Source organism: Crocodylus siamensis, chromosome 8 (genome assembly GCF_052110815.1).
Source record: "Crocodylus siamensis isolate JL-2025a chromosome 8, ASM5211081v1, whole genome shotgun sequence".
NCBI classification, from domain to species: domain Eukaryota; kingdom Metazoa; phylum Chordata; order Crocodylia; family Crocodylidae; genus Crocodylus; species Crocodylus siamensis.
In genome coordinates, this window is record NC_143402.1 from 51,446,800 (window position 1) to 51,471,258 (window position 24,459).

At 46.1% G+C, this 24,459-nt stretch overlaps 1 protein-coding gene across 15 annotated transcripts in view; it reads right to left on the minus strand.

Annotated features, from left to right (window-relative positions):
* The window catches only part of ENOX2 (ecto-NOX disulfide-thiol exchanger 2), a 188,882-nt gene that overhangs the window by 79,969 nt on the left and 84,454 nt on the right, over window positions 1-24,459 (minus strand). For 7 of the 15 annotated variants that reach the window (XR_016443987.1, XM_090061312.1, XM_090061307.1 and 4 more), the window contains 3 exons: window positions 19,632-19,935; window positions 17,814-17,957; window positions 8,001-8,135 (listed from right to left, as the gene is read on the minus strand). Coding sequence is in view for 14 of the 15 variants with exons in the window: in XM_090061312.1 (XP_089917438.1) it covers window positions 8,001-8,135; window positions 17,814-17,957; window positions 19,632-19,935 (583 nt within the window). In the remaining variant the exon portion in view is untranslated. The remainder of the gene's footprint in view (window positions 1-8,000; window positions 8,136-17,813; window positions 17,958-19,631; window positions 19,936-24,459) is intronic. The other 8 variants (XM_090061313.1, XM_090061322.1, XM_090061317.1 and 5 more) reach the window with 2 other exon arrangements.

The following is a 24,459-nucleotide window of genomic DNA, read 5'->3' on the forward strand; positions in this document are numbered from 1 at the left end:
AAGGAGAATCCCCAGCAGATTACTTAGACCACTTAAAACTAGTATTTGAAAGACATTCAGGTATTGAAGAGGCAGCTGAAACTGCCTCAAAAGCAGTGGCTGCTACTTTCGTTCAAGGACTCCTTCCTGAAGTCCAGGAACAACTGTGCACAATTGCTGTAGGCTGGCAAACTAAGACACTGGCAGAACTAATCACCATTGTTAATCATTGTACAACCTGTCAAGAAAGAAAAAAAGAAATCACAGAAACTAAGTTAATGTCATTACAATTGCAAACTTTTAGTAGGGGCAGAGGCAGAGGGTTCCTTCGGGGACAATTTAGAGGCAGGGGACGTGGTCGTGGGATGGGACAAGGAGGCTTTCAGTCCCAAATTAGTGACAGTTGTCACTATTGTAGTCAACCAGGACACTAGAAGGCCCACTGTCCTCATTGGCCTGGCCAGCCACAGATGACAGTTGACCTGCCACCACCTCCTCTCACTCAATTCTCTGTCCTGAAACAAAGACACTCCTGTTAAGACAGCCTGAGGAATAGTAACATCATCACAGCCCCACTTCTCTCACTTAATCAAGGAGACCCCTTCATCTCCTGCGTAATAAATGGCATCTCTACAAAATGTTTAGTAGACACAGGTGCAAGCCATTCTACTCTCCAAGCTGAAGAATTTTCTACAACTCCCCTCTCCTCTGATGCTATAAATGCTGTAGGAATTTCAAATCAAATAGTTCCTCAGCCTGTGTCCCAACTATTACATGTTTCTCTAGGTCCTGTTTCAGATCAACATGCTTTTCTCCTCAGTCCTTGTTCTCCTGTTAATTTGTTGGGAAGAGATTTGCTTTGTAAACTTGGCTGTACCATTTACTGTTCTCCTAATGGTGTTTATCTAGATGTTTCCTGTGTTAATGAACTGGCTGTGCTCGCTGTCTTAGATAGCTCACCCCCTGCGCCTGAGTTTTCTGATCTTTCTGTGTTGCAAGAAGAAATCATAAAGGCTGTCCCTTCATCTCTCTGGTCCCAGCACGCTAATGAAGTAGAGCAAATCCATACCGCCCAGCCTGTAAGAATCAAATTAAACCCAGCTAAACCTTTACCTAAGGTTGCTCGATACCCTTTACGCCCAGAAACTGAAGATGGGATATGCCCTGTTATAAACTGCCCTTTTAAAGCACGGTTATTCCAACTAAAAGCCCTTGTAATATGCCTATTCTTCCTGTAAGGAAACCTAGAAAGAATACCTATCGCTTTATACAATATCTCTGTGCAGTAAATTCTGTAGTTTTACCTACTTCTCCTGTCATACCAAACCCAGCTATTAACTTGCATCAGGAGGGATACAGGACAAGATATTTCACTGTCATTGATTTGTGCTCTGCATTTTTCTCCATTCCTATACACCCTAATAGCCAGTTTCTCTTTGCATTTACCTATCAAGGACTCCAGTATACCTGAACTCAACTGCCCCAAGGTTATACCGAATCCCCTTCTCTATTTTCTCAAATACTAAAGAAAAACGTAGATGACATAGTATTTAACGAGAGTTCTGTGCTTGTGCAGTACGTAGATGATTTGCTTTTAACATCTACCCCCCTTGAAGCCTGTAAAGCTGATTCCTTAACTCTCCTCACCTCTCTTGCCCTAAAAGGCCATAAGGCATCTAAAGAAAAGCTACAACTTTGTCTTCCCCGTGTCCACTATTTGGATCATGATATTTCTGTTGGAGAGTGACTACTTTCTTCCTCCAGAATAAAGCCATTCTTAAAATCCCTAAGCCAACCACTGTCCCAAATGCATACCTTTCTAGGTATGGCCGGCTATTGCTGCCAGTGGATACTGGGCTATGCTTCTACAGTCAAGCCACTACAAAACTGACTCTCGTTAATACCCCTGAACCTTTACCCTGGACCTCAGAGGCTGAAGCCACTTTTGTTTCTATTTAACAAGCTCTGTCACAAGTTCCTGCCTTAGGCCTTCCTGATTACACTAAGCCCTTTTTCCTTTTTTGTCATGAAAAAGATGGATTTGTACTTGCTGTGCTCACTCAAAAGCATGGAGACAAGCATCATCCCATCACTTACTATAGTTCCGCTCTTGACCCAGTTGCCGCTGGTTTTCCTCCCTGCCTTTGTGCTGTAGCCGCAGCAGCTATCGCTGTTGAACTTTCCTGTACTCCTGTATTCGGCTCTCTGCTCACTATTGCTGTCCCACACGCTGTGGCAGCCCTTTTGCTAAAGGCTAAAACCCAACACCTTTCAAAAGCTAGATTGACTAAATACAAGATCTTACTCCTCTCTACTGAAATTGTCACACTAACTAGATGCCCTGTTTTAAACCCCGCTTCTTTGTTACCTACCCCTTCAGATGGTGAACTCCATGATTGCATTACTGTCACTGCTCACCTAACAATGTCCCGCACTGATCTAAAAGATACCCTCTTGCAAAACCCAAAGCTAGTATTCTGTGTTGATGAATCATGTCACAGAAGCTCAAAAGGTTCCCTTGCTGCAGGATATGCAGTATGCTCCCAATATGATGTCATAGAAAGCCATCCCATGCCTGATGTGTATGCAGCTCAAGTTGCCGAGCTTGTGGCCCTCACAAGGGCTGGTACCTTAGCCTCTGGTACCTCTGTTAATATTTTTAATGATTCTTGCTATGTTTTTGGTATTGTACATGATTATGGTCAACTTTGGAAGCAAAGAGGCTTCTTCATGTCAGGGGGTACCAAAATCAGTAATGGGCCATATGTAGAAGCCTTGCTAAATGCATCACAATTGCCTTCTGCTAATGCTGTTATTAAATGCCAAGCCCACCAGAAACCTTATGATGATGTTACATGTAGAAATGCTCTGGCTGCTGCCAAAGCTGCGACTATTTCCACTCCTCAGGCCACGCCTGTGTTTTTGTCCATCCCAACTGCCCAGTCTCCATTGGCAAGTCTTCACAATGTTGCCCTCCTCCAAGATCAGGCTCCAGAACCAGAAAAATGTTCACGGAGACTGGATGGGTGTTTATTTGTTACACCCTGACCTTTTGTGGTGCTCCCCAGACTGCCGCCTGGTTGCCCCAATGGTCCTCCTTCCCTACCTCGCTCGCCTACACCATGGCATGGCACATACGAGCAAAGGGGGGGGATGATAGAAGCTGTTAAGCTTGATTGGTTTGCTCCAACCCTTCCATCTGTAGCTCAGCAGTACTGTTATGCCTGCCTGATTTGTCAAGCCCATAATGTGGGAAAATCTGTAAAAGACAAAACAGGCAGCGCATCCTCCATCTTGGGGACCGTTTGTAAATTTACCATTAGATTTTATTCAAATGCAGAAATGTTGCTCTTATGCATATGTTCTTGTTATTTTGTGTATGTTCTCTGGATGGGTAGAAGCCTACCTATGTGCAAAGGCCGACACCACCACTGTAAGCAAAAGATTGCTCAGAGATTTTATTCCAAGGTTTGGTATTCCTTTATCCATAAACTCCAATAGAGGAACTGATTTTACTGGGCAAATAATGAAAGAAGTCTGCAAAGTCCTGCAGATTCAACAAAACTTTCATTGCCCATACCATCCACAGGCCTCAGGCCAAGTGGAACACCAAAATGGCATTCTGAAAAATAAACTAGCCAAAATTTGTGCTGAGACTCACCTGAAATGGCCAGATGCACTTCCCATAGCCCTGAGTATGAGATCTACTGCCAACCGAAAGACTGGGCTTAGCCCACATTAAATCCTGATGGGAAGGCCCATGAGGCTCCCCGCCTCACCACCTGTTACCTCCCACCTTTGCAATATACATTTTCTTGATGATACTATTCTGGACTATTGTAAGGCACTAATGAAGCGTGTTATGAATTTTCGTTTCACAGGTACACACAGCTCTCCCCAAAGAACCGAATGAGCCATGCCATTCTATCCTGCCTGGAGACTGGGTCCATATAAAAGTCCATCAACGAAAATCACTGCTGGAACCTCACTGGAAAGACCCATTCCAAGTACTCCTGACCACCAATACTACAATAAAATGTCAAGGACTCCCGATGTGGAGTCATGCTTCACACAATAAGAAAACATCAGCCCCGTTAGACCCAGAGTCTCCCCCGTTTCAATTTTGTAATCAGCCTTCACAGACTGGTAGTGAGCCTAGCACCTGCCAGCAGGAGAGCACAAGACCACTAGTGAGCCAGGCACCTACTGGCAAAGAGAACTTGCCACTACAGAGCGAAGAGGACATGCCCCAACAACAGCACTATGCCCTTCGGGACAGGAAAAAGGCCTCTACCTAGTTCCTGGTTCCCAAGGTGGGGTTGGTTAGTCGTGACTTCGGTGATTCTCAGTTTTTCCCATTGGATCATCCTATATGAACTTAAAGACTTACCAGCTAAAAAGAACTTTATAAATCAGACTATGCTCCAAAACAGGTTAAGAAGATCACTCCCCTCCGGCAGTTCGTCAAAATGTTTTTCTTCAACTATCATACCAATATGCAATAGATTTAAATGTTTCTCATTGCTGGATATGTAGCCATGTCCCTCTCCATTCCACCAGAGGGATACCTATGATACCAGTACCTTTGAATGCAAGACAGCTTGTCAACCTCTATGCAAAGAAACAAAGTGTATAACATGTATGTTGAAATAGCTAATGGTAAAGAAGAAGAGTTAGAAGTCAAAAGATTAATGGCTATAAATATCTAGTATGTTGGGCCTAAAAGGCCCAAAAGGGGAGAATGTAGAAATAAATTTATCCAGGCCTCTACCCTGACTAAGAAAAGAGAGTGAAGGAAAACAAATTGAAAAAAAGATGCTGACGCTGTATATTTAAGAATATTCTAAGATAAGAAAAACCCTTCTGCTTTATTATGTCTTTTACAGTTCTTTGGGAACAAATGTTTCTTTCTTTCCTAAAATCAACAAGGTGATAACAGTTCTCAAAACAAAATGTGTTGCTGAGCAAACAACTGTCATGTGTAATTACCGAATGATCTACCTCTTCCTGTCTTTCAAGGTTGCTTTGTTTAAATCACGTGTCTGTTTTCACAGTTTTAGGTATAAAAAGGTATGTTAACTTGTAGAAGGGAGGAGTTCTGGTTAAAACCCTCCCTGCATTCGCTTGTATGAGCTCCAATAAACTCAGACTGGGTCTGTTAATTCTATACCAAAACACAACACAAAGTTTGATTTCTTCCACAAGGTCCATTTCAACCCTATGGTCTATGATTCTAAACATTCATGCTGAGGTAGGTGGTTGTTGTACGGTGCACTGAGGTCGCTGATGCGGCAGTTCTAGTGCTATGAATAGAAATGGTGTACAGGGGGTTAATCTTGAGCAATTAGGGGTATCAAGTGTCCAGAAACATAAATTGAAGACTTCCATCAGTTTTAAGTTGGAATGAAATAGCTAGAGAACAAGCCTGACCAGCTTTCCTAAGCCTTTCTATTTTAAGTTGTTATTCCTCTCCTTCTCCAGAATCAGGGAAGGGATTTTTTGGGACCCCCTGCTGTCCAGTCAGGCCTAGATGTCACACTGCACACATCCTAAGACTCAGTTGGTAGCTTGCTTATGCTGTCTCAAGAAACAGCTGCAGGGGTATCCTGCTGTTGAGGAGGGCACCATCTCTTCCATCACCGCAGGGACATTGTCACTTACTGTGCTGGGTTTCCAAGGCTTAGAGTCAGATAAGAAACAGTACTCCAACCATGCAATAATTTTGTGAAGTGAAAAGCTTCCTGAACTACATCTGGGCAAAACCAAGACTTTTTATGAAAAATAAGAGTATGAGAGAGAGAGCGAGATAAACTGTTATGCCAACAGCCCAGTGGTTATGACTTATGTACAACATGGGAAATCCAAGTTCAAATTCTCTTTTCTAAAGTTTCTTTAATTTTTGTATACTAAGTGGAACAGTTCCAATAGATTGAAACCCACCTCCCTAATTCCTAATAGGCTTTGTTTTGTTTAGGGTACTCATGTGATTTAAGGGTGGTCTGGATTCAAGTCCCTGCTCTGATTCAGATGCAAGAAGGGCCTAAAACCTTATACTCTCAGTTGTCAGACTTCCCAGGTGAGCACCCAAACACCACACTATTATGGTACTGGCACACTCACTGAGCTTTGGTATTGGCACACTCACTATAGCTTCCATCACTATAGCAGGAATTCCATCAGGGACATAGAGGAGGTTCCTCATGAAAATTACATCAAAATTGCCCTGGAAAAGTTTAATTTTCCAATTTAAAAAATCCTCTTTCTTTGAAAAATTCCCAGCCAGCTCTACCAAGAGCACAATATAGGAACATGTTTTAGCTATCTTGATGCTTTAGAATGATCTAAACTGCAGCAAACGTAGTGCTGGAGCTTTAAAGGGTAGGAACTGCTTCATCCTTCACAGAAAAGGGAGAGAACAGAGACTCCTTGCACCTCCCTCACATTAGCTGAGTTGGGTGTGGGAGGTGGGAGGCTTTGGAGTAGACCCAGGGAGCAAAGAGAAGGAAAAGATGCTTCCTTGCCCTTCCAAAGTCACCACATCTAGAGTTAGACCCGAACTCTGGAGACCTAGAGTAGGGCTCATGGCCAGCACCTTAACTAGGAGTCCATGAATCCTTCCACATTCCTCCTGCTAATAAGGATTACAGATAGACTGCCAACCAAATTGTAGCTCTGAGGCCCATCATCTGTACTGGGTGACACAGAGAAAAGCTGACAGAAAGTGAGAAAGAAAAGAAGAGGCAGACACTTGAAAAAACAACAAATCACTAACAGGAAGGAAAATCAAGAAGATTGGTATAACCAAGAAATAAAAGGAGGTCTGGCAAAACAGAGAGAGAAGAAAAAAACGCTTACATATTACACAGGAAGCTAAATGAGACTGTTACAACTGAACACAATACCAACTACATAATAAACCATTGCTTTGTTCTGTAAAGTACAGGAAGCGTGATTAAGAGATGTAGGGTTTCTGCATCTATTTTATACCACACTATATTCAGACCTCTGCTCTTTCCTATTCATTCCTGCTTTGTCTCTAACCAGTTCCAAGCCTGCTCAGTGTAGAATTAACTTCGCTTAATACCATTACTGGAACAGTTCCAGCATGATAGGATGAAGCAAGCAACATAAACAGCTCTGTCACGGTATGAAAGGCCCATGGCAGATGTTTGTTTAAAGGTGTAATGGGCTCTGATCCCCAATCCCAACAATCAAGCTTCCTGCCTTGCCATACATGCTTGACAGAAAGCATGATTGTTGGGATTGGGGCTCAGATCCCAACTGCACCCTTCCTACCTACCAGTGCAAGGGGAGCCCAGAATCATCACCCTGCACTGACAAGTTGAAAACTGGGTGCCAGCAAGTCTGGGGCCAGTTTGAGGCCCTGGTGTTGTCCCAGGCCAGAATTGACAATCAGCTGATTGTTGGCCCCAGCCCCAGATCTGCCACATATTCAACATAAGATGCCACACAAACCAGCCATAAAATGCTCTATGTTATATGTAAATCATTTTTATGGCAGGTTTTCCATTTTATGGTGCCTTAAATGCACAAGTATTAGTATTACCATTTATGATGCAATTGATGTGTTAATTGCTGCATAAATGTAACCCGTAGAGGGACGATAGCTGCTGCAGCCCTAGGATCCCCACAAAGTAATGTTAATGCCTCTCAATCCTGATTCACAACAGCCCTTGCTGAACTTATAATGAACACTGACTGGTATCTGTTCTGGAGCATGAATGGGTGGGAAGGGTGAGGGAGTTCAAATATCATTCAATGTCTATCAATCTACATTTATGGCAACTTCTTTTGAAACCAGCAAATTCAAAGACTGCTTTTTAAATAAGTCAATAATAAATAAATAATGAACTCAAACTATATGTACATTTTATAAATTTACCCTCTCTGTGTATTTTAATATGGAAATAAATGTTCACTGAGATAAACTCTGAATGTCCTTACTGCAAAGAAATATTTAGAATATTAAAGACAGGCATGACATCAGTAAAATCACATACCAGGCAATAGTGGCTGTCCTGTCATTCCCATTGGTGCCATCCCTAGATTGTTCATTGCAGTGGCCCATGCAGCTGGATCTGACATGGGTAAGCCCATTGACGTAGAGTCCAAGTTTAGATTTCTAACACCATCTGCTGAAAGAAGAGCTTAATTAATTCTTACAATTAGGTGGTCTGTGCTCAGTTCATTCTTTTCTGACACATGTATTTCCTAGGCTGATTCTACAGTATCTGCACTAAAAATGGCCTGTCTCACCAACTCTTGCTACTGCAACCTTTACTTGTGCAGTGAGTATCACAACATGGCTGATGAATAATTAATCCCCTTTCACTGCTTCCAGTCGTATCCCAGTCTGCCTCTCTAACACCTCTTAAAAGTCTTAACCTCCGCTTAAACATAGGAAGGCCAAAATCCAAAGCATCACTACCAAATTCCTGCCTTTCTCTATTAATGGCAACAGCACCACAACTGCAGCACATACAAACAAGAGAAATACAATCTTTGTTGTTTATGGAAGCCAAGCTCTGTGTGTTAACCCACTTTTCATATTACACATTAGTCCTTAAACTACCTACTTGTAAAATATTTCGCAGAAAGGACTTTTTTCATGTTTGTTTCCACCAAAATCCACCAGATTTTGATGTCTAAGAAATTTCTTGAATTGTTCACATGCTATGACATCTGGCAGAGCCAGTGCTTCCGGAAGTGAAAACAAACTCAATTTCAGACTCCTTGCTCAAGCCAGCGGTAGGGAAGTTTCTGCCTCACTGGGAGCGAGATTCCACAAGATCTGCTCCCTTTCAAAGGAATAGCACCTGACTGAGCCACACACACTCTAGCCTGTCCTTTTCTTCCTGACCCTGCATATTTTCCTCTCTTTGCTGTCCAGGAGGGCAGTTTCAAAAGGTGCACTGAAAAAGAGCCTAAAAAGTGTTTAACTGGTAGCATGTAGGCACACTGTGCTGGAATATCAGTGGCATGCAAAATTCAAATCCTCTCTGGGAGAAAGGGTCCTAGAAAATGGGTCTTTTACTCTGTGTGAGTGCTCTAACAACTCAGTTGTGGAGGACTAAACATGGGAGGGCCCTCTTTCTCCGGTAATGTTCGTTAGTCAGGGATTCTTTTTGTTTGGCTACAATTTCATGACTTACAAATACATGTACACTGGGTGTGCATATGCAGCCATGTACTGGCCTGGCCAATGTGTAACTTACTGCACATATCCAGTATATGTACATGTGCTTAGAGATTCCCATTACACGGATAACAGAGTGTAAAAACATCACAAGCTGTGTGGAAGTCACTTATACAACTAGTTTGAACTGCCGTCTAGGAGCACAAAGGGAAACAGAATTCTACCCAAAATGGTTTTTCAACTGTATTTTCTAATCCCTCAAATGTGAATTTGAGAAAACAGGTACAGGCATATAAGTAGTAGGGTTACAATGTTGTTGTAGCTGCAATGGTCCAGGAAATGTGAGAGGCAAGCATTTTTTATTATAACTTTTATTGGACCAACTGTATTGGTCCAAAAGAGAATTCTGACCTCTAGTAACTCAGGCTGAAAAAAGAGAGTGACATGGGTAATGAAGATTGCTGAGCTGCTGGATTCCGGCAATTCTAAAGCATGTGGCAACAGTGCCATTGATAGGAGGGGGAGAAAGCAAACCAACAACAGTTACTCCTACTCAAAGCCTACATCCAGCTCCCTCCACAACATCTTGAAAGGAATATTTTTGAGGCTAAACTTCCTCATGCTTAGTTTCTATCCAAAACGGCTTTTCAAATAGTCTAACAAAACCATAAAAAATTGACTTACAGGAGAACTCTATTCTAGAACAGACTCTAGTCACACACATGACAGAATTCCAGTCTTTTTGGACACTTCAGTAACTCAGAAATGTCTCTTCTTTGTCTTTTGTGACCTCTGCACTGCACTGCAGTGTGAAATATGAAATTAGGAAAGCATAAAAAGAAACATCATGATGCAATAAAATCAGAAGCAGCTAAAAACGCACTGAACTGATCCACATAACTCCATTTTTCATAATGAGAAGTAAGAACCCAACAGAAATACTGCAGTTCCCTAGAAATACACATGCTGGAAATAGGTTAATATGGAATGGACTGAGCGGGCTTTGCTGTACAACCCGTCTCTAAGATGGGAAGAACAGTGGTGTTCAAACGTGTATAAGGAAAACACCTCAAAGAACTCCAGTTACCAGTAGTAAACTTCCCTGTCTCCTTCCAGTGCTTGTCCACACAGATTCTTATGTAGGTGTCTCCAAAGCACTGCCAACAAAACCTGCAGAAGAGACTTGGACTCTCATCAGCAAGGATCTAAGTTTTCCAGTTCCCATGGAAAAAAGGAAAAAAAACCGCATGGATTTTCCACTCTTGCAAAGAGCTCTCTGCAACCTGGCAGAGTTCCAGCCTGCAAAAAGCTGGGGGGAGCAGGCAGGGGACCCCATGTGCAGCTGCACACTCACAATATGGCCGCCAGGCAATCTGGAGAGCAACTCCCCACAGGTAAAGGCGGGTCTTAGGGGGCTTCAGACTTGGGTCCCTGGCCCCATAGCCCTAGCACCTGGGGCCCCCCTTTGGCAGGGGTGGGGGTAGAAGTCTGTGGGTGGGGAATGAGGGGCATCAGCAGGCCCAGGAGGCTGTGGATGGGAAGTGAAGGGCCTGGACTTTTGTCCTGGTGAGCAAAGAGGGCAGTGGGAGCTCTGATTTTCCATGATAAAAAACCCTAAATCAAATCCCAAAATGTATACGTACTTAGAGTTTATTTTATTATAGTGATTGAGGCACTGGTAGGCTTCCAAATTATTTTAAAATTGTAAATATATCAATAAAAGTTTGTGTTCAACTGGGGGGGGAGGGTGCATGCATGCGTGCAGTTGCCCGGTGAGGGGCGTGGGGCAGAATTAGCCCAGGGTTCAGCACAACGCCGGACCACACGGAGCAGGGGAACTCATGGGAACCGAAGGGACTGTGTTGCAAGGCCAGCATGTGAGCAGCAAAGCCTGATGGCCCAGAGGGGTCGCACAAGGAGGAACAGGATGGTGAAGTGTGGCCTGGTAATGGGCAGCGTGCCAGAGGCCCCGGTGAGAGAGAGGCAGAGTGGAAGAGGCCTCCTGTGAGAGGGGAGGTGGTATGAGTGTGCACGGAGCCCAATTTTAGACTCAGTTTGCTCTGGTCTCAGGCTGGGAATAATTATGTCACCTGGATGCCATCTGCAAGGCTTGGGCTGTGGCATAGGGAAGGAATGAAGCTGCAGATAGCGCCCCCTGGCATAGGGGCAAGAATGGGCAGCCTCCCGCCTAATTAACACCATAGTTATGTATCAACAAGGCGTGGCTGGTGAGGAGGCGGGTCATTGGCCCAGAACAGGCAGGTGAGCCAATGACTAATCGGCCCCAAGAAAGCCCCCTGTTACAACGAGGTCACCTTTATCAGTCCATGGAGTTTGACACAACTGGAAATCCAGTTGGTCAGTCTTTGACCCTTTGGACCCCTATGTCCACAAACAGGTATAGGGAGCTTCTACAGAGTTTGTCCTGTGTAGCTAATAAACCAGAGTTCTCTTTACATCCAAGTTACATAAGACTAGAGGTGCAACATCAATACATTTTGTATTGGCACCGATAAAAGGAAAATTCACACTGTCGGCAATCAGCTTTTTTGGTCTGATGTGGCCAGTAAAGTTTCCAATAAATGCTGTACGTATGGGCGCAACCACAGCATGCACGCGGACAGCCCAGCAGCTTGGAGAGCAGCATCCAGCTGGTAAGTCTGTTGGGGGGGGGCATATTGAGGCCCCTGCAGTGAGGGAGGGGCCGGACTTGGGGCTGGGCAGACGCTGCCCAGTTGGGGCAGGGCAAGGCAAAGGACAGCTGTGAGCAGCTCATGTGAGGGGTGGCTTCCATCACTGCACGCACCCCCGGAGGAGGCACATGTGGGACAACGGCAGGCTGCCACTGTAGGCTGAGGTCGGGGTCAGCACCAGGCTCTTCCCAGTGGGGAGACTGGGCTGAGGCTGCACTTATGGCGAGCAGCGGCAGCACTGAGAGGGCAAGCTATAGGAGGGCTGCAGCTGGCCCAAAATTTGCTGTAGCCGCCCCCCCCCACCCCGAACCTCTCCTCCCAGCACCACTACCACCCACTCCAAGCGCAGCCCTGGCCCAACCCCCCTGCCAGAAACAGCCTGGCACCAGTCCTGGCCCCAGCCCACCCTTGGCTCACACACAGATCTGGGGGGCACAAGTCCCCCATCCCTCCCCCAGGGGTGCACGCAGTGACAGGAGCCATGCCCCCTGAATGAGCTGCTCCATCCTGCAGCCCTCCCTCACCCCCCCATGCCACTTACCTGCTGGACTTACATACCAGCAATCAGATTGGTATCACCCAATATGACTCATTAACAATGGCCAGAAAATCTTTATCGGCGTACCACTACATAAGGCAACCACAGATTTTGAATTGGGCAGCTTGGAAAAAATACTAATTTTACTGGCCAAGGTTGACTTGGGAACAATGCCAGGCCTTTGGGTAGGACACCTGTATGGACAAAAGGTCACATGCAGAGTATTCAACGTTAGAGTCAGAATCTCACTAAGTCATCTGACAGAGGTGACCACAACAGGGTAACATCTTCATGGGCAGATTTCATAGACATTAGGGCTGGAAGGGACCTCGTGATATCATCGGGTCCAGCCCCCTGCCCAAGGGGGCAGGAAGTCAGCTGGAGTCAGATCACCCCAGCAAAATAAGCATCCAGGCATCTCTTAAAAGTATCCAGAGTAGGTGCTTGCACCACTTCTGGGGGGAGTCTCTTCCAGACTCTGAAGACTTGGACAGTAAAGACGTTTTTCCTTTTGTCCAGTCTAAAATGGTCTTCCAGTTGTTGTGACTGCTAGAACTTGTCATCCCATTGGGGTACCCTGATGAACAGACATTCTCCCAGTACCTGATGCACACCCCTTATATACTTGTAGGCTGCCACCAAGTCCCCACTGAGTCCTCTCTTCTCCAGGCTGAAACGTCCCATGCCTCTCAGTCTCTCCTCATAAGGCCTGCTCTCTTGACTTCTAATCATGCGTGTGGCTCTCCTCTGGACTCTCTCAAGCTTCTCCACATCCTTTCTAAAATGTGGAGCCCAGAATTGGATGCAGTACTCCATGTGCAGCCTCTCCAAGATATAGTAAAGCAGGAAGATGATTTCTTGGGTCTTGCTTGAGATGCGTCAGTAGATGCAAGCCAGAATGTTATTTGCTTTACTGGCCGCGGCATCGCATTGGTAGCTCATGTTCATCTTGTGGTCAATCATGACTCCCAAGTTTCTTTCGGTCATGGTGCTGCTAGTGAATGTAACACTGCCAAGCCTATAAGTACGATGTGGGTTCTGTCACCTCACGTAGAGCACCTTGCATTTCACTCTGTTAAATGTCATCAGGTTTTGATCCACCCACCTTATGAGACTGTCCAGGTCAGCCTGAATCACTGGCCTATCCTCTAGCGTCATTGCACTTCCACATAATTTGGTGTCATCTGCAAACTTAGCCAGTCGGCTTCTGACACCCGAATCCAGATCATTCATGAGTATATTAAAGAGCACTGATCCAAGTACTGAACCCTAGCAAATGCCTGTGACCAGGGAGCCTGCAAACAGGTACCGCAAATAGGGGAAGCAGTTTGCAGGCAGTTGCTGCAGACAAGAGGACGAAAGAGGAGAGAAGCCAGGGACCAGATCCTGCTCAGGAAAGGTAAGTGATCTTGCTGATTGTACCTTTGGTTTTATTGAGCGTTTGTTTGGTGGGCTGTGTGTATTTGGGCATGTGCTCTGAGAAGCTGAGAGTGGTTGCTGACTGCTGAGTGATTGCTGATTGTTGTGGGATTGCTGCCTGGCCCTGACACAAGCCCTAACAAAGGGACTGAGTCAGCTCAGGCCCAGAAGGGTATAAAAGGAGACTTCCCAGGCAACCACGGAGCCTGGGACCAGGGAGCCAGCCAACAGAGACTGCAAACAGGGGAAGCAGTTTGCAGGCAACTTCAAGGCCAGTTCTTGAGCAGTAGCATAGCCTATTACCATACAACGGTGGGGACACGTCGTACCCCCTGGCTTCCTGCCTCCAGACGAGATGTACTTGAGAGTGCTGAGGGATGAGATGGCAGAGCCATCGGCCATCACCTTTGAAAACTCAGAGCAATCAGGAGAGGTCCCAGATAATAGGAAAATGACAAACATAACGCCCATATTTAAGAAAGAGGAAAAACGAGGATCCACAGAACTACAAACTGGTCAGCCTCCCCTCAATCCCCAGAAAAAATCATGGAGCAAATCCTCAAGAAATCCATTTCTAAGCACTTGGAGGAGAAGGTGGTGATTAGGGACAGTCAGTATGGATTTACTAAGGAGATTACCTTCTATGACAAGGTGACTGGTTCTGTGGATGTGGGGAGAGCAGTACAGGTAATATACCTTGATTTTTAGCAAGGCTTCTGATATGGTCTCCTGTAACATTCTCGCAGACAAACTAAGGAAGTACAGGCTGGTGGAATGGACTGTAAGGTGAATAGAAAACTGGCTGGAGCTTCAGGCTCAGAGGGTAGTAATCAATGGCTCAGTGTTTAGTTGGCAATGGGTATCAAGTGGAGAGCCTCAGGGTTGGTCCTGGACCCAGTTTTGTTCAATGTTTTCATCAACAACCAAGGCATAGAACACACCTTCAGCAAGTAGTAATAGATGGAAGTCACTCATCATGGTGTCCTATGACCAGTGGGGTCCCCAAGGCTCTGTCCATGCACCCATATTGTTCAACATCTTCATTAATGATGTGGACATTGGAGTCAGAAGCAGACTGGCCAAATTTGCCGATGACACCAAACTTTGGGGCAAAGCATCCACACCAGAAGATAGGCGGGTGATCCAGGCTGACCTGGACAGGCTCGGCAAATGGGCAGACAAGAACCTGATGGTGTTTAACACTGAAAAATGCAAAGTTCTCCACCTTGGGGAGAAAAACCTGCAGCATCCTTATAGGCTCGGCAGTGCTACACTGGCTAGCACTATGGAAGAAAGTGACTTGGGGGTCATCATTGACCACAAGATGAACATGAGCCTGCAATGTGATGCTGCAGCTAGTAAAGTGACCAAAACGCTGGCTTGCATCCATAGATGCTTCTCAAGCAAATCCCGGGACGTCATTCTCCCCATGTACTCGGCCTTGGTGAGGCCGCAGCTGGAGTACTGCATCTAGTTTTGGGCTCCACAATTCAAAAACGATGGGGAGAAGCTTGAGAGAGTCCAGAGAAGAGCCACACGCATGATCAGAGGTCAGGAAAACAGACCTTATGATGACAGGCTGAAAGCCATGGGGCTCTTTAGGCTGGAAAAGCGCAGGCTCAGGGATGATCTGATGGCCACCTATAAGTTTATCAGGGGTGACCACCAGTATCTGGGGGAACATCTGTTCACCAGAGCGCCCCAAGGGATGACAAGGTTGAACAGTCAAACTACTGCAAGACCATTTCAGGCTGGACATAAGAAAGAATTTCTTTACTGTCTGAGCCCCCAAGGTCTGGAATAGCCTGCCATCGGAGGTGGTTCAAGCACCTACATTGAACACCTTCAAGAGCAAATTGGATGATTATCTTGCTGGAATCCTATGACCCCAGCTGACTTCCTGCCCTTTGGGTGGGGGGTTGGACTCAAGGATCTTCCAAGGTCCCTTCCAGCCCTAATGTCTATGAAATCTATTAAATCTGTGAAGTTCCGAATCGCACTGATGGCTCATATTCATACTATGGACTATTATTACCCCTAGGTCCCTTTCAGTTGTGGTGCTAGTCAGTTTGGTGCCACCAAGCCTGTAAGTATGTTGGGGGTTGTTCATCCCCAGATGGAGCCCACCAACATCAGGCTTTGGCAGCAGGGAGCTAAGCTGTGGACATTGTCCCCATGCTGTTGCAGGAGACGGTTAAGAGGAAATGCCTGTTAAAAGAGTCTGGTGAAGGGAGGGGCGAGAATTCAGGAGAGAGAGATGGGTGGGAAGTTTATACAACAGGAATGTGCAATTTACACAAGGGAGCAAACTACAGAATGGAAAGTGCATTGCAGGCAAATTTCCTCTGGTTAAGTGCAAAAGGTATCATATGAGAGGTGATAAAAATAAAGGAGAAGGAAAGGATAAACAGAAGTGAAGAAGGATAAAAGATTTAATAGGATGGGGTTGCAGAATTAGAGGGAGATAGCTCAGTCTTCACTCAAGAGATTATTACATCTCAAACTTTCAGCACACTTTGTAGTATTCCACGCTATCTTTCAGAATTTCAAAACAATCTAAAAACATCTTTTTACTATCGTCTCAGATTCAACTTTCTTTTGAAGTCTTTTTTAAATGATTCCACTAATTCAAAAAGGTAGCATTGTATTTCTTCTCTATTCGCTATTATATTTCCAGTTCCTGTCTCTGAAATAATTCTGAAAAAAAGCCGTTTCCTCCTTTACACCTCCTGCTTATGAAGCTCAAAATTTTGACAGTGGAACATCTACTGCAATGCTGTACTCATTCTTTCCTTGATCCCGAATAGGCTTACATGTTTTCATCATTGTCCCACTTATCTCTCTGTACCTTGCTCTCCTCTACATATAAACATTTTATACAGAAAAATTACGCAGTAATATATCAATTTATATTATTTCAGACTAAGATTTAGTCATCTACAATGATAGATGTTAGGATTTGTCAGTCACTTTAATGGGACTATAATGTTTTAATCACAACAGGCTCATAATACACTTCCTTTTCCAATCACTCTTCAGAAAATTTCTCAAATACATGCTTCCATAAAATTGACACTATATCAATCATCATAATTTAATAGAGCATTATTCTGGCTTTAGATCATTATGATACATTTAACTACTCAATGTTATCATGTTTTCCAAAATACAAGAGCAACCACTTAGTCAAAGTCTTTTTGTGACAAAGCTATTAAAGACATATTTTGATTAAAGCAGTGGTGCTCAACCTCTGGCCTGTGGGGCCATGTCATGGAGCCCCTGGGGCTCCACAGTACATCTGGAAATTTGACAGTGGGGGAGAAGTGGCAACATTAATTCCTGCAGCTACAATACGGTGAAATTTCTGGACCCAGAGGAAGCCCCATGGGCCAAATAAAGCCCCACATGCCAGATCACAGAGTTGTGGCACTGGGCCAGCATGCAGGGTTCGGCCACAGCTTGATTCATCACATGGGGCCAGGCCAGCACATGGGGTCAGGCTGTACCCAGATCCTGTGGATGGGGTCAGGCTGCAGCCATATTTCGTGCACAGGGCTGGGCTGTGGATGGGGTCAGGCTGCAGCTGAATCTGGTGCACAGGGCTGGGCTTGTGCACTGGACTGTACACACAGATTGACCCTACACATTAACCCACAGGGCTAGAAAGTTAAGCATCACTGCATTACAGGAGAGGACCACTGTTATGAATGCACTGACTCCATAATAACCCTCTGCAAACAAAGGTAATACACAGATGGCCAAGGGCTACAGACTTTACATACCAGTCAAATCATAAACAAAAATTAGCACTTGAGCAAACTAATCTGGCTGTGAGCATGTACCAGGCAGGGACTGTTATTCCTAGCTATCCAGTGACAAGTGGTGGAAACTGATCTCCCAGCTCTTGGAATGTCTGGCACAGCAGGGACTAAAAGGAATGTCGCTTTGCCATTTTAAGGAGAAGTACCAGATGATTCCTTTAGTTCCTCTTCCACAGATAAACACACTGTTTTTCTATCTGCCTTACCTGGTGGGATGGCTGTCCTCTTCCTCTTCTTGTTTGACTCACTTCCATTCTCAACCACACTTTCAGAAAGCAGTGGGCCAGTCGTGTTAGTAAACTGAAGAGGTTCGTTGTTATTGGCAGGATCAAAAGGCAGCTGGTTTAATCCTGAAAAGGAGAGAAAAATAACTGGATTAGGGAGACTTGAAGATCAAATAAATCTGAAAAAAGGCAGCAACACAGTAACTGGAGATGAGAAAGACGCATTAATTCCCATATTCCACATGTCCCTTTCATATCACTGCAGGACTCTCTCCTTCTATTGGTCCTCCAGGACTGCATCTGACAGCTTACCATTACACTGATAATAAGTCTCAAATTTCCTTTGCTCATTTATATTTCATTAGTACTAATAATACCCTGAAGGCCCACAGTAAACAGATCCTCTCACTCTCTGAGGACAGTGTGTCTCTTTTCTCCATTTTGCACCTCCTTTCAACTTAGAAACACAGAAGCCAATAATGAAGTTTCATCAAGCCTTTATATAAATACAGAACTGTCCTTTATATAGTTCATTGTGTATGATCTAGTTGCATCCAATTTGACATTAGTTGCAACTCTACTGGGGCTTACCAGTACCAGAATTGATAATGCGAGATGGAAATCCTAATGGAGTACTGTGTTGTTGAATATAAAATTTGTCTGGAGTCTCACAAACAATAATTTCTTCTGGCAGCTGAGCCACTGGAGCAATTCAGTGGTAGATACTGTATTTTTAGAACAGGAAAACTGTGATACAATGGCTTGACCAAACCCCATATTGGTTTATGGGTAGCACTGGACTACAAGGGAATACCTGGAACACTGAGTCCAGTTCTCTACAAATGCCTAAGTGGTTAGGCATCCATATACATTTTTGGCTATGGTTCTGTGGGTGTAGACAAAGATATAAACTGTATGAATATGAATGATACTGATAAAACCCGATATGATGCAACTGTTATACCTGCACCTGTCTATAGTGACACAAGTGTAGTAAAAACTATTGCAGCTTTAACCTTACTTTAATTAGCAAGCAAAAACGTTGGAGAGAACCTCAGCATCTTTCCAGACTGCCCCATCAATTGTGCTGCTTTTATATCTCAGTGTGATTGACAGGTAGACAAAATATGCAGCATGAATGCTTCTGACCAACTATGTCAGCGAGAGCAGTTTCTGAACTGCAGAGAGAGTGGCATTAACTCCCTATGTGGCAACCTACCATAGTGTATCTTTTGCAATGCTAAAAAATAACACTGGTAATTCTCAGCTACTGGATAGCTAAGTAAAAACTTTACACACCAGTAAACTCAGGTGACAGGTGCTTTAGTCTTACATGTGAATCCCTGGGTTCCAAGGCCAATGCTTTTCCCTACTGACATACAGAATTAACTAAAAGCTTATAATGACCGTGAGTTGAAAAATACACAGACCTGGAATGGATTCTTTGCTACCTCCAAAGATGGAGGGATTGATGCTGGTGTAAGGGATCATTCCCAAATGACAAGCAAGGCAGCTCCAGATGGGCTTGGAGCTTAGAGTCACCAGGGGCCACAAGGGTTCCCAGGGCAGGACACAGGCAAAAGCAGATTGAGAATTTTCCAAAGGAGGGAGTGGAAGCAGTAACTAGCACTGCAGAGGTGGCTACACGATCCACTCCCAGCCTTTCCCATCTCCCACCAGGGCGGGCAGACCATGCCACAGAAGCAATAGCCAGATAGTTTTTAAGTCATTGTGACAGGGGAAGTAAAAGCCCCTCTAGGGTGTGTCCCAGACCCCCGCCCCATGGACCCCAATACTTACCACGGGGGTCCAAAGAAGTGGCTGCTGGGAAGAAATGCCGATGCAGGTTCTGCAATTCCAGAGCTGCCTGAGCCTGCATATCGACGATCGGCAGGTGCGGGGCTTTGGAGAGGTGTGGGTTGCTCAAAATGCAGCTAGGAACACTGCTGGCTGGCTGGCAAGGAAGAGTGGGACGCCAGCTGGGAGATGCCGGCTGTGGAGCCAGGAAGCACAATCCCAGAGTGCAGGGGAGCAGAGCTGAGCATCTGCCGGAGGACTCCAGCAGACAGGACAAGGAGCACAAGCCTCGGGGACCAAGGAACACCTGGGAATGACACCAATGCCCCAGGTACAGTGGCTGAGGATGGCAGCAAGGAGCTGCTAGCCATCTTGGGCAGCTTGGCAAGGAAAAAGGCGCAGCCCTGCATGAGAATTACAAGCCCCACCAGCTCACAAAGAACAGGAGATCAGCTACAGGTTAGATGGGACCTGAGGGCGATCACACTAGGAAGTCTGACCAGGGTGGGGCATGGGGAGGCTGCCCGTCCCCACAACTAGTAGGGGGGAAGGAATGGACAAGTTCCCCTTTTTCTTCTCCCGAGCGACCACTGGGAGATGGGATCCTAGGGGCCGGCCGGCAGAGGCCGGACACTTTCTGTTGGGTTCATTTTTAGTTATAGTCAGCTCCAAGCTGGGGCAGGTTTAGTTGCCCAAACCAGCCCAAAGTTGAGGGACCAGCCATTGGGAAGATTGTGTTGCCTGGGAAGACCCGACCCGTTCCAAGGCGGGCGGTGTGGATGAGACAAGATCATCCAGGGGAAGATCTGCAGTGTGCAGCAGTTGCCCAAGGCCGTGGATGTGGTAAGGGTGGGGTAAAGGGGAGGTTTGGAGCCCCACAAAGAAAGACCAGGGTCGAGACCTCTTTGCTTTGGAGGGCCAACTGCGGGGAACCGCCTCCCCAGTAAAGAACATCAAAGATGTGGCAGACAAATAGGAGCAACACCTGAACCATCTAGGTGGCACCAGAGCCCAATCTCACCCTGACATCACTCGGGGGCAAGGTACCTACCAAAAAGGGGCCGAAGCCCTACAACACCTACAAGCGACAGTCACCATAGCAAGTAAGAAGTTCTCCGCTTCCCCTCACTGCTCAGAGGTATGACCCCTCCCCTCTTCCACCTGCTGCTGCCACTATGTCCAGGGCAAGGGGAGCTCCAGAGCCACTCCATCGCGGCTGTGCAGGGGCAGTGGCAGCGAGCGCACAGGTTCCACCTGTCCACACCTGCTTCCAGGCTGGCGGGGAACACCCACAGGTACCAGACAGGGAGGAGGAACCTGCCCACCCACCACTACTACTACTCCTGGCACTTTCCCTAGCTAAGCCTAGCCCATGTGCAGCCTGGCTGGAGCAGGCCAGAAACTCCCCTTGACCTCAGGACAAAGGGAACAGCAGCAGCAGTAGCAGCAGAAGGCAGAGGTGGGGAGGGGATACGCCTGAGAACAGAGGAAGGAATGAGGAGAATTCTTACCTGCTTTAGGGATTTTAAAAGGTCCCTGGGATGCTGCTTCTGTTATATAGTCTGAAAGAGGGATGTAGCTGCACCACTGCCCCCTCTCTAGATCTGCCCCTGGACAAATGCTAGTATAAGGTAGAATCCGAGTTGTGATCTAGTTTATAAGAGCTAGTACATAGAAGAAACACCCTCAGTATACAACTAGATGTAACGCCATACTACAGGAATGACCTTATTCTACTGATTCACCAGGATCCAGACATTTCTGAACTAGTTATGTGCAGCAGAGTCCCAGGGCCAGAAACTTTGCACTTGGCTGTTCCGGATAGATTGGCATACAGTGGTTCTGAGGTAAATGTGCTTCATCCTTGACATAAGAAGAATCTTGAACCTGTGATGCTGCTTATGTCAAAAACAGAAAAACAGAAACTGGTCTAGTGGCCTTGGCACCACATTTGTCCACCACAGAATCACTTCAGCTGATGGTTCTCCCCAAAAGTAACTATGCAAGTGCCTCAACACAGAACTCTGTCAACCAAGATGGCTCCAGTGACTTCTGTACTCAACATACAAAGCACTGAAGACTTGTAATTGGATTTGGTCATTCCAGCAGATCCAAGGCTCTTAATGACATTCATCTTGGCAGCATAAATATTTGATGAGCAGTTATGTAAGAACAGTTGCCAAATCCTTAGTACTGGACTAGATCAACATACAGGCTTCCCTTGCTTTATGCTGTACATGCATTCCTGGAAAATGGTGCATAACTCGAATTTCATAGTTTCATAGTTTCTAGGGTCAGAAGGGACCTGAGTAGATCATCTAGTCTGACCCCCTGCCATGGCAGGAAAGAGTACTGGGGTCAAATGACCCCAGCAAGGTGTACATCTAACCTCCTCTTGAAGACCCCCAGGGTAGGAGCCAGCACCACTTCGCTTGGAAGTTGGTTCCAGCTCCTAGGCGCCCTGACCATGAAGTAGCGCCTCCTGATATCTAACCTAAACCTGCCCTCTGCCAGCTTGTGACCACTATTCCTGGTAACTCCTGTCAGTGCTCAGGGGAACAGGGACTTCCCCAGTGCCTGCTGATCCCCCCTGACTAGTTTGTAACAGGCCACTAGATCCTCCCTCAGCCTTCTCTTCTGGAGGCTGAACAAGTTCAGGTCCCGTAGCCTGTCCTCATAAGGCCTGCCCTGCTGCCCCTTGATCATGTGAGTGGCCCTCCTCTGGACCTTCTCCATGTTGTCCACATCCCTCTTGAAGCACGGCGCCCAGAACTGGACACAGTACTCCAGCTGCGGCCTGACCAGTGTCGCATAGAGGGGGAGGATCACCTCCTTGGACCTGCTCAAGATGCATCTGTGGATGCATGACAAGGTGCGGTTGGCCTTCCTGACTGCATCCCCACACTGCCAGCCCATGTTCATCTTGGAGTCAATGATGACTCCAAGATCCTTTTCCGCCTCTGACTGACAAGAAGGGAGTTCCCCAACCTGTAGGTATGGTGCTGGTTCTTCCTCCCCAGGTGCATCACCTTGCACTTGTCAGTGTTGAATCCCATCCTATTCTCATCTGCCCACCCTTGTAACCTGTCTAGGTCCGAATGCCGCCTGTTCCTCCCTTCTAGCATGCCCACATTCCCCCACATCTTAGTGTCATCAGCAAATTTGAACAGGGTGATTTTTACCCCCTCGTCCAAGTGACTGATGAAGATGTTGAACAGTGTGGGCCCGAGGACTGAGCCCTGCGGAACTCCACTGCCCACATCTCTCCACGTCGAAAATGACCCATCCACCACTGCTCTCTGGGTGCGGCCCTCCAGCCAGTTGGCGACCCAATTGATTGTGTGGGTGTCGACACCACAGTCCACCAGTTTCTTAATGAGAACAAGGTGAGAGACTGTGTCGAAGGCCTTCCAAAAGTCCAGGAAGACTATGTCCGCTGCTACCCCTGCATCTAAGGATTTGGTGATCTGATCATAGAAGGCCACCACGTTGGTCTGACAGGACCTGCCGCTAATGAACCCGTGTTGGTTGCCCCCAAGCTTGATCTCTCCTGCTGGCCCCTTGTGGATATGTGCCAGAATAATTTTCTCAAAAAGCTTGCCCAGGATCGAGATAAGACTAACTGGCCTATAGTTTCCCAGGTCCTCCTTCTTCCCCTTTTTGAAGATGGGAACCACATTGGCCCTCTTCCAGTCCTCTGGCACCACACCAGAGCACCACGAGTGCTCGTAAAGCCGTGCCAGGGGTCCTGCAATGACCTTAGGCAATTCCCTCAGTACTCTAGGGTGGAGATCATCCGGACCAGCTGACTTGAATACATCCAGTTCCTGCAGAAGTTCCCTAACTAGTTCCTCACTAACCCTTGGCCTAGGTGCGCCTCCCCTGGGTCTGAGGGGGCCCAGCGGGGGGGTGACTGCTCCGGTCCCTGCTTAGGAAAATGGAGGCAAAGAAATCGTTAAATATGATTCATATTGCATAAAGGGAACCCACTTACAATGGAACAAATAGGGATACGTTCCAAAACCTCAACTGTGCTCACCCCCAGACTCATTTCTGCTACTTTTACAAGACAATTTTGGTACTCACCAACAGCAGACAGTATACGGAAGCACAGGGCACTATCATATTGGGGATGGCAACTACAGAAACACAAGTCAGACAACAAGCAAGGAGTACAGATCCATATAGGAGACGATATTTTGGTGCACAGCACTCCCACAATGCACAGCACAAAGCAGCTGACAGTGGGCTTCCATCACACTGATCGCGTAAGAGTGAATTTTCCTTGCTTATAACAAATTTTTGGTATAAAAAGGGTCATTGCATAAGAGTGAATTTGTACATACAGAACCACATAAAGTAAGGGAAACCTGTAGGTGTAATCAGGAGATTCTGTGCTGCTCTTTCTGAGCACAAAACCACTTTAGCCAGTGGTGAGGTGGAAAAGGGGAGGCGCAAAGGGATAGAATAGAGTAGAACCTGCTAGGAACAGGATGAGAGACTGCTCAGAAACACAGTATGGTGCATTTCATCTTCCCTCACAGCTTTCTGCTGGCTGTATCGCATGTTCTTCATTTGCAAGTGTTTACATCTGACTGGAATTTTGGCAATGATCCCAAGCTAAATCTTGATTACACAGTCTGGACAGGTGGGCGGCTGTTATTTCAGCCCTTAGTGACTATAAAGACAGTTTGATTTCAAAACACGCTTGAAGGCTGAGCTCTGACATTCCCACTTTAAGGGTTAAACATGATACAAAAGTGTGAGGCTTCATCATCCAGACTAAGGCATGAAGTTCATAAGCAGGATTTGATATACAAATGCAGATGAT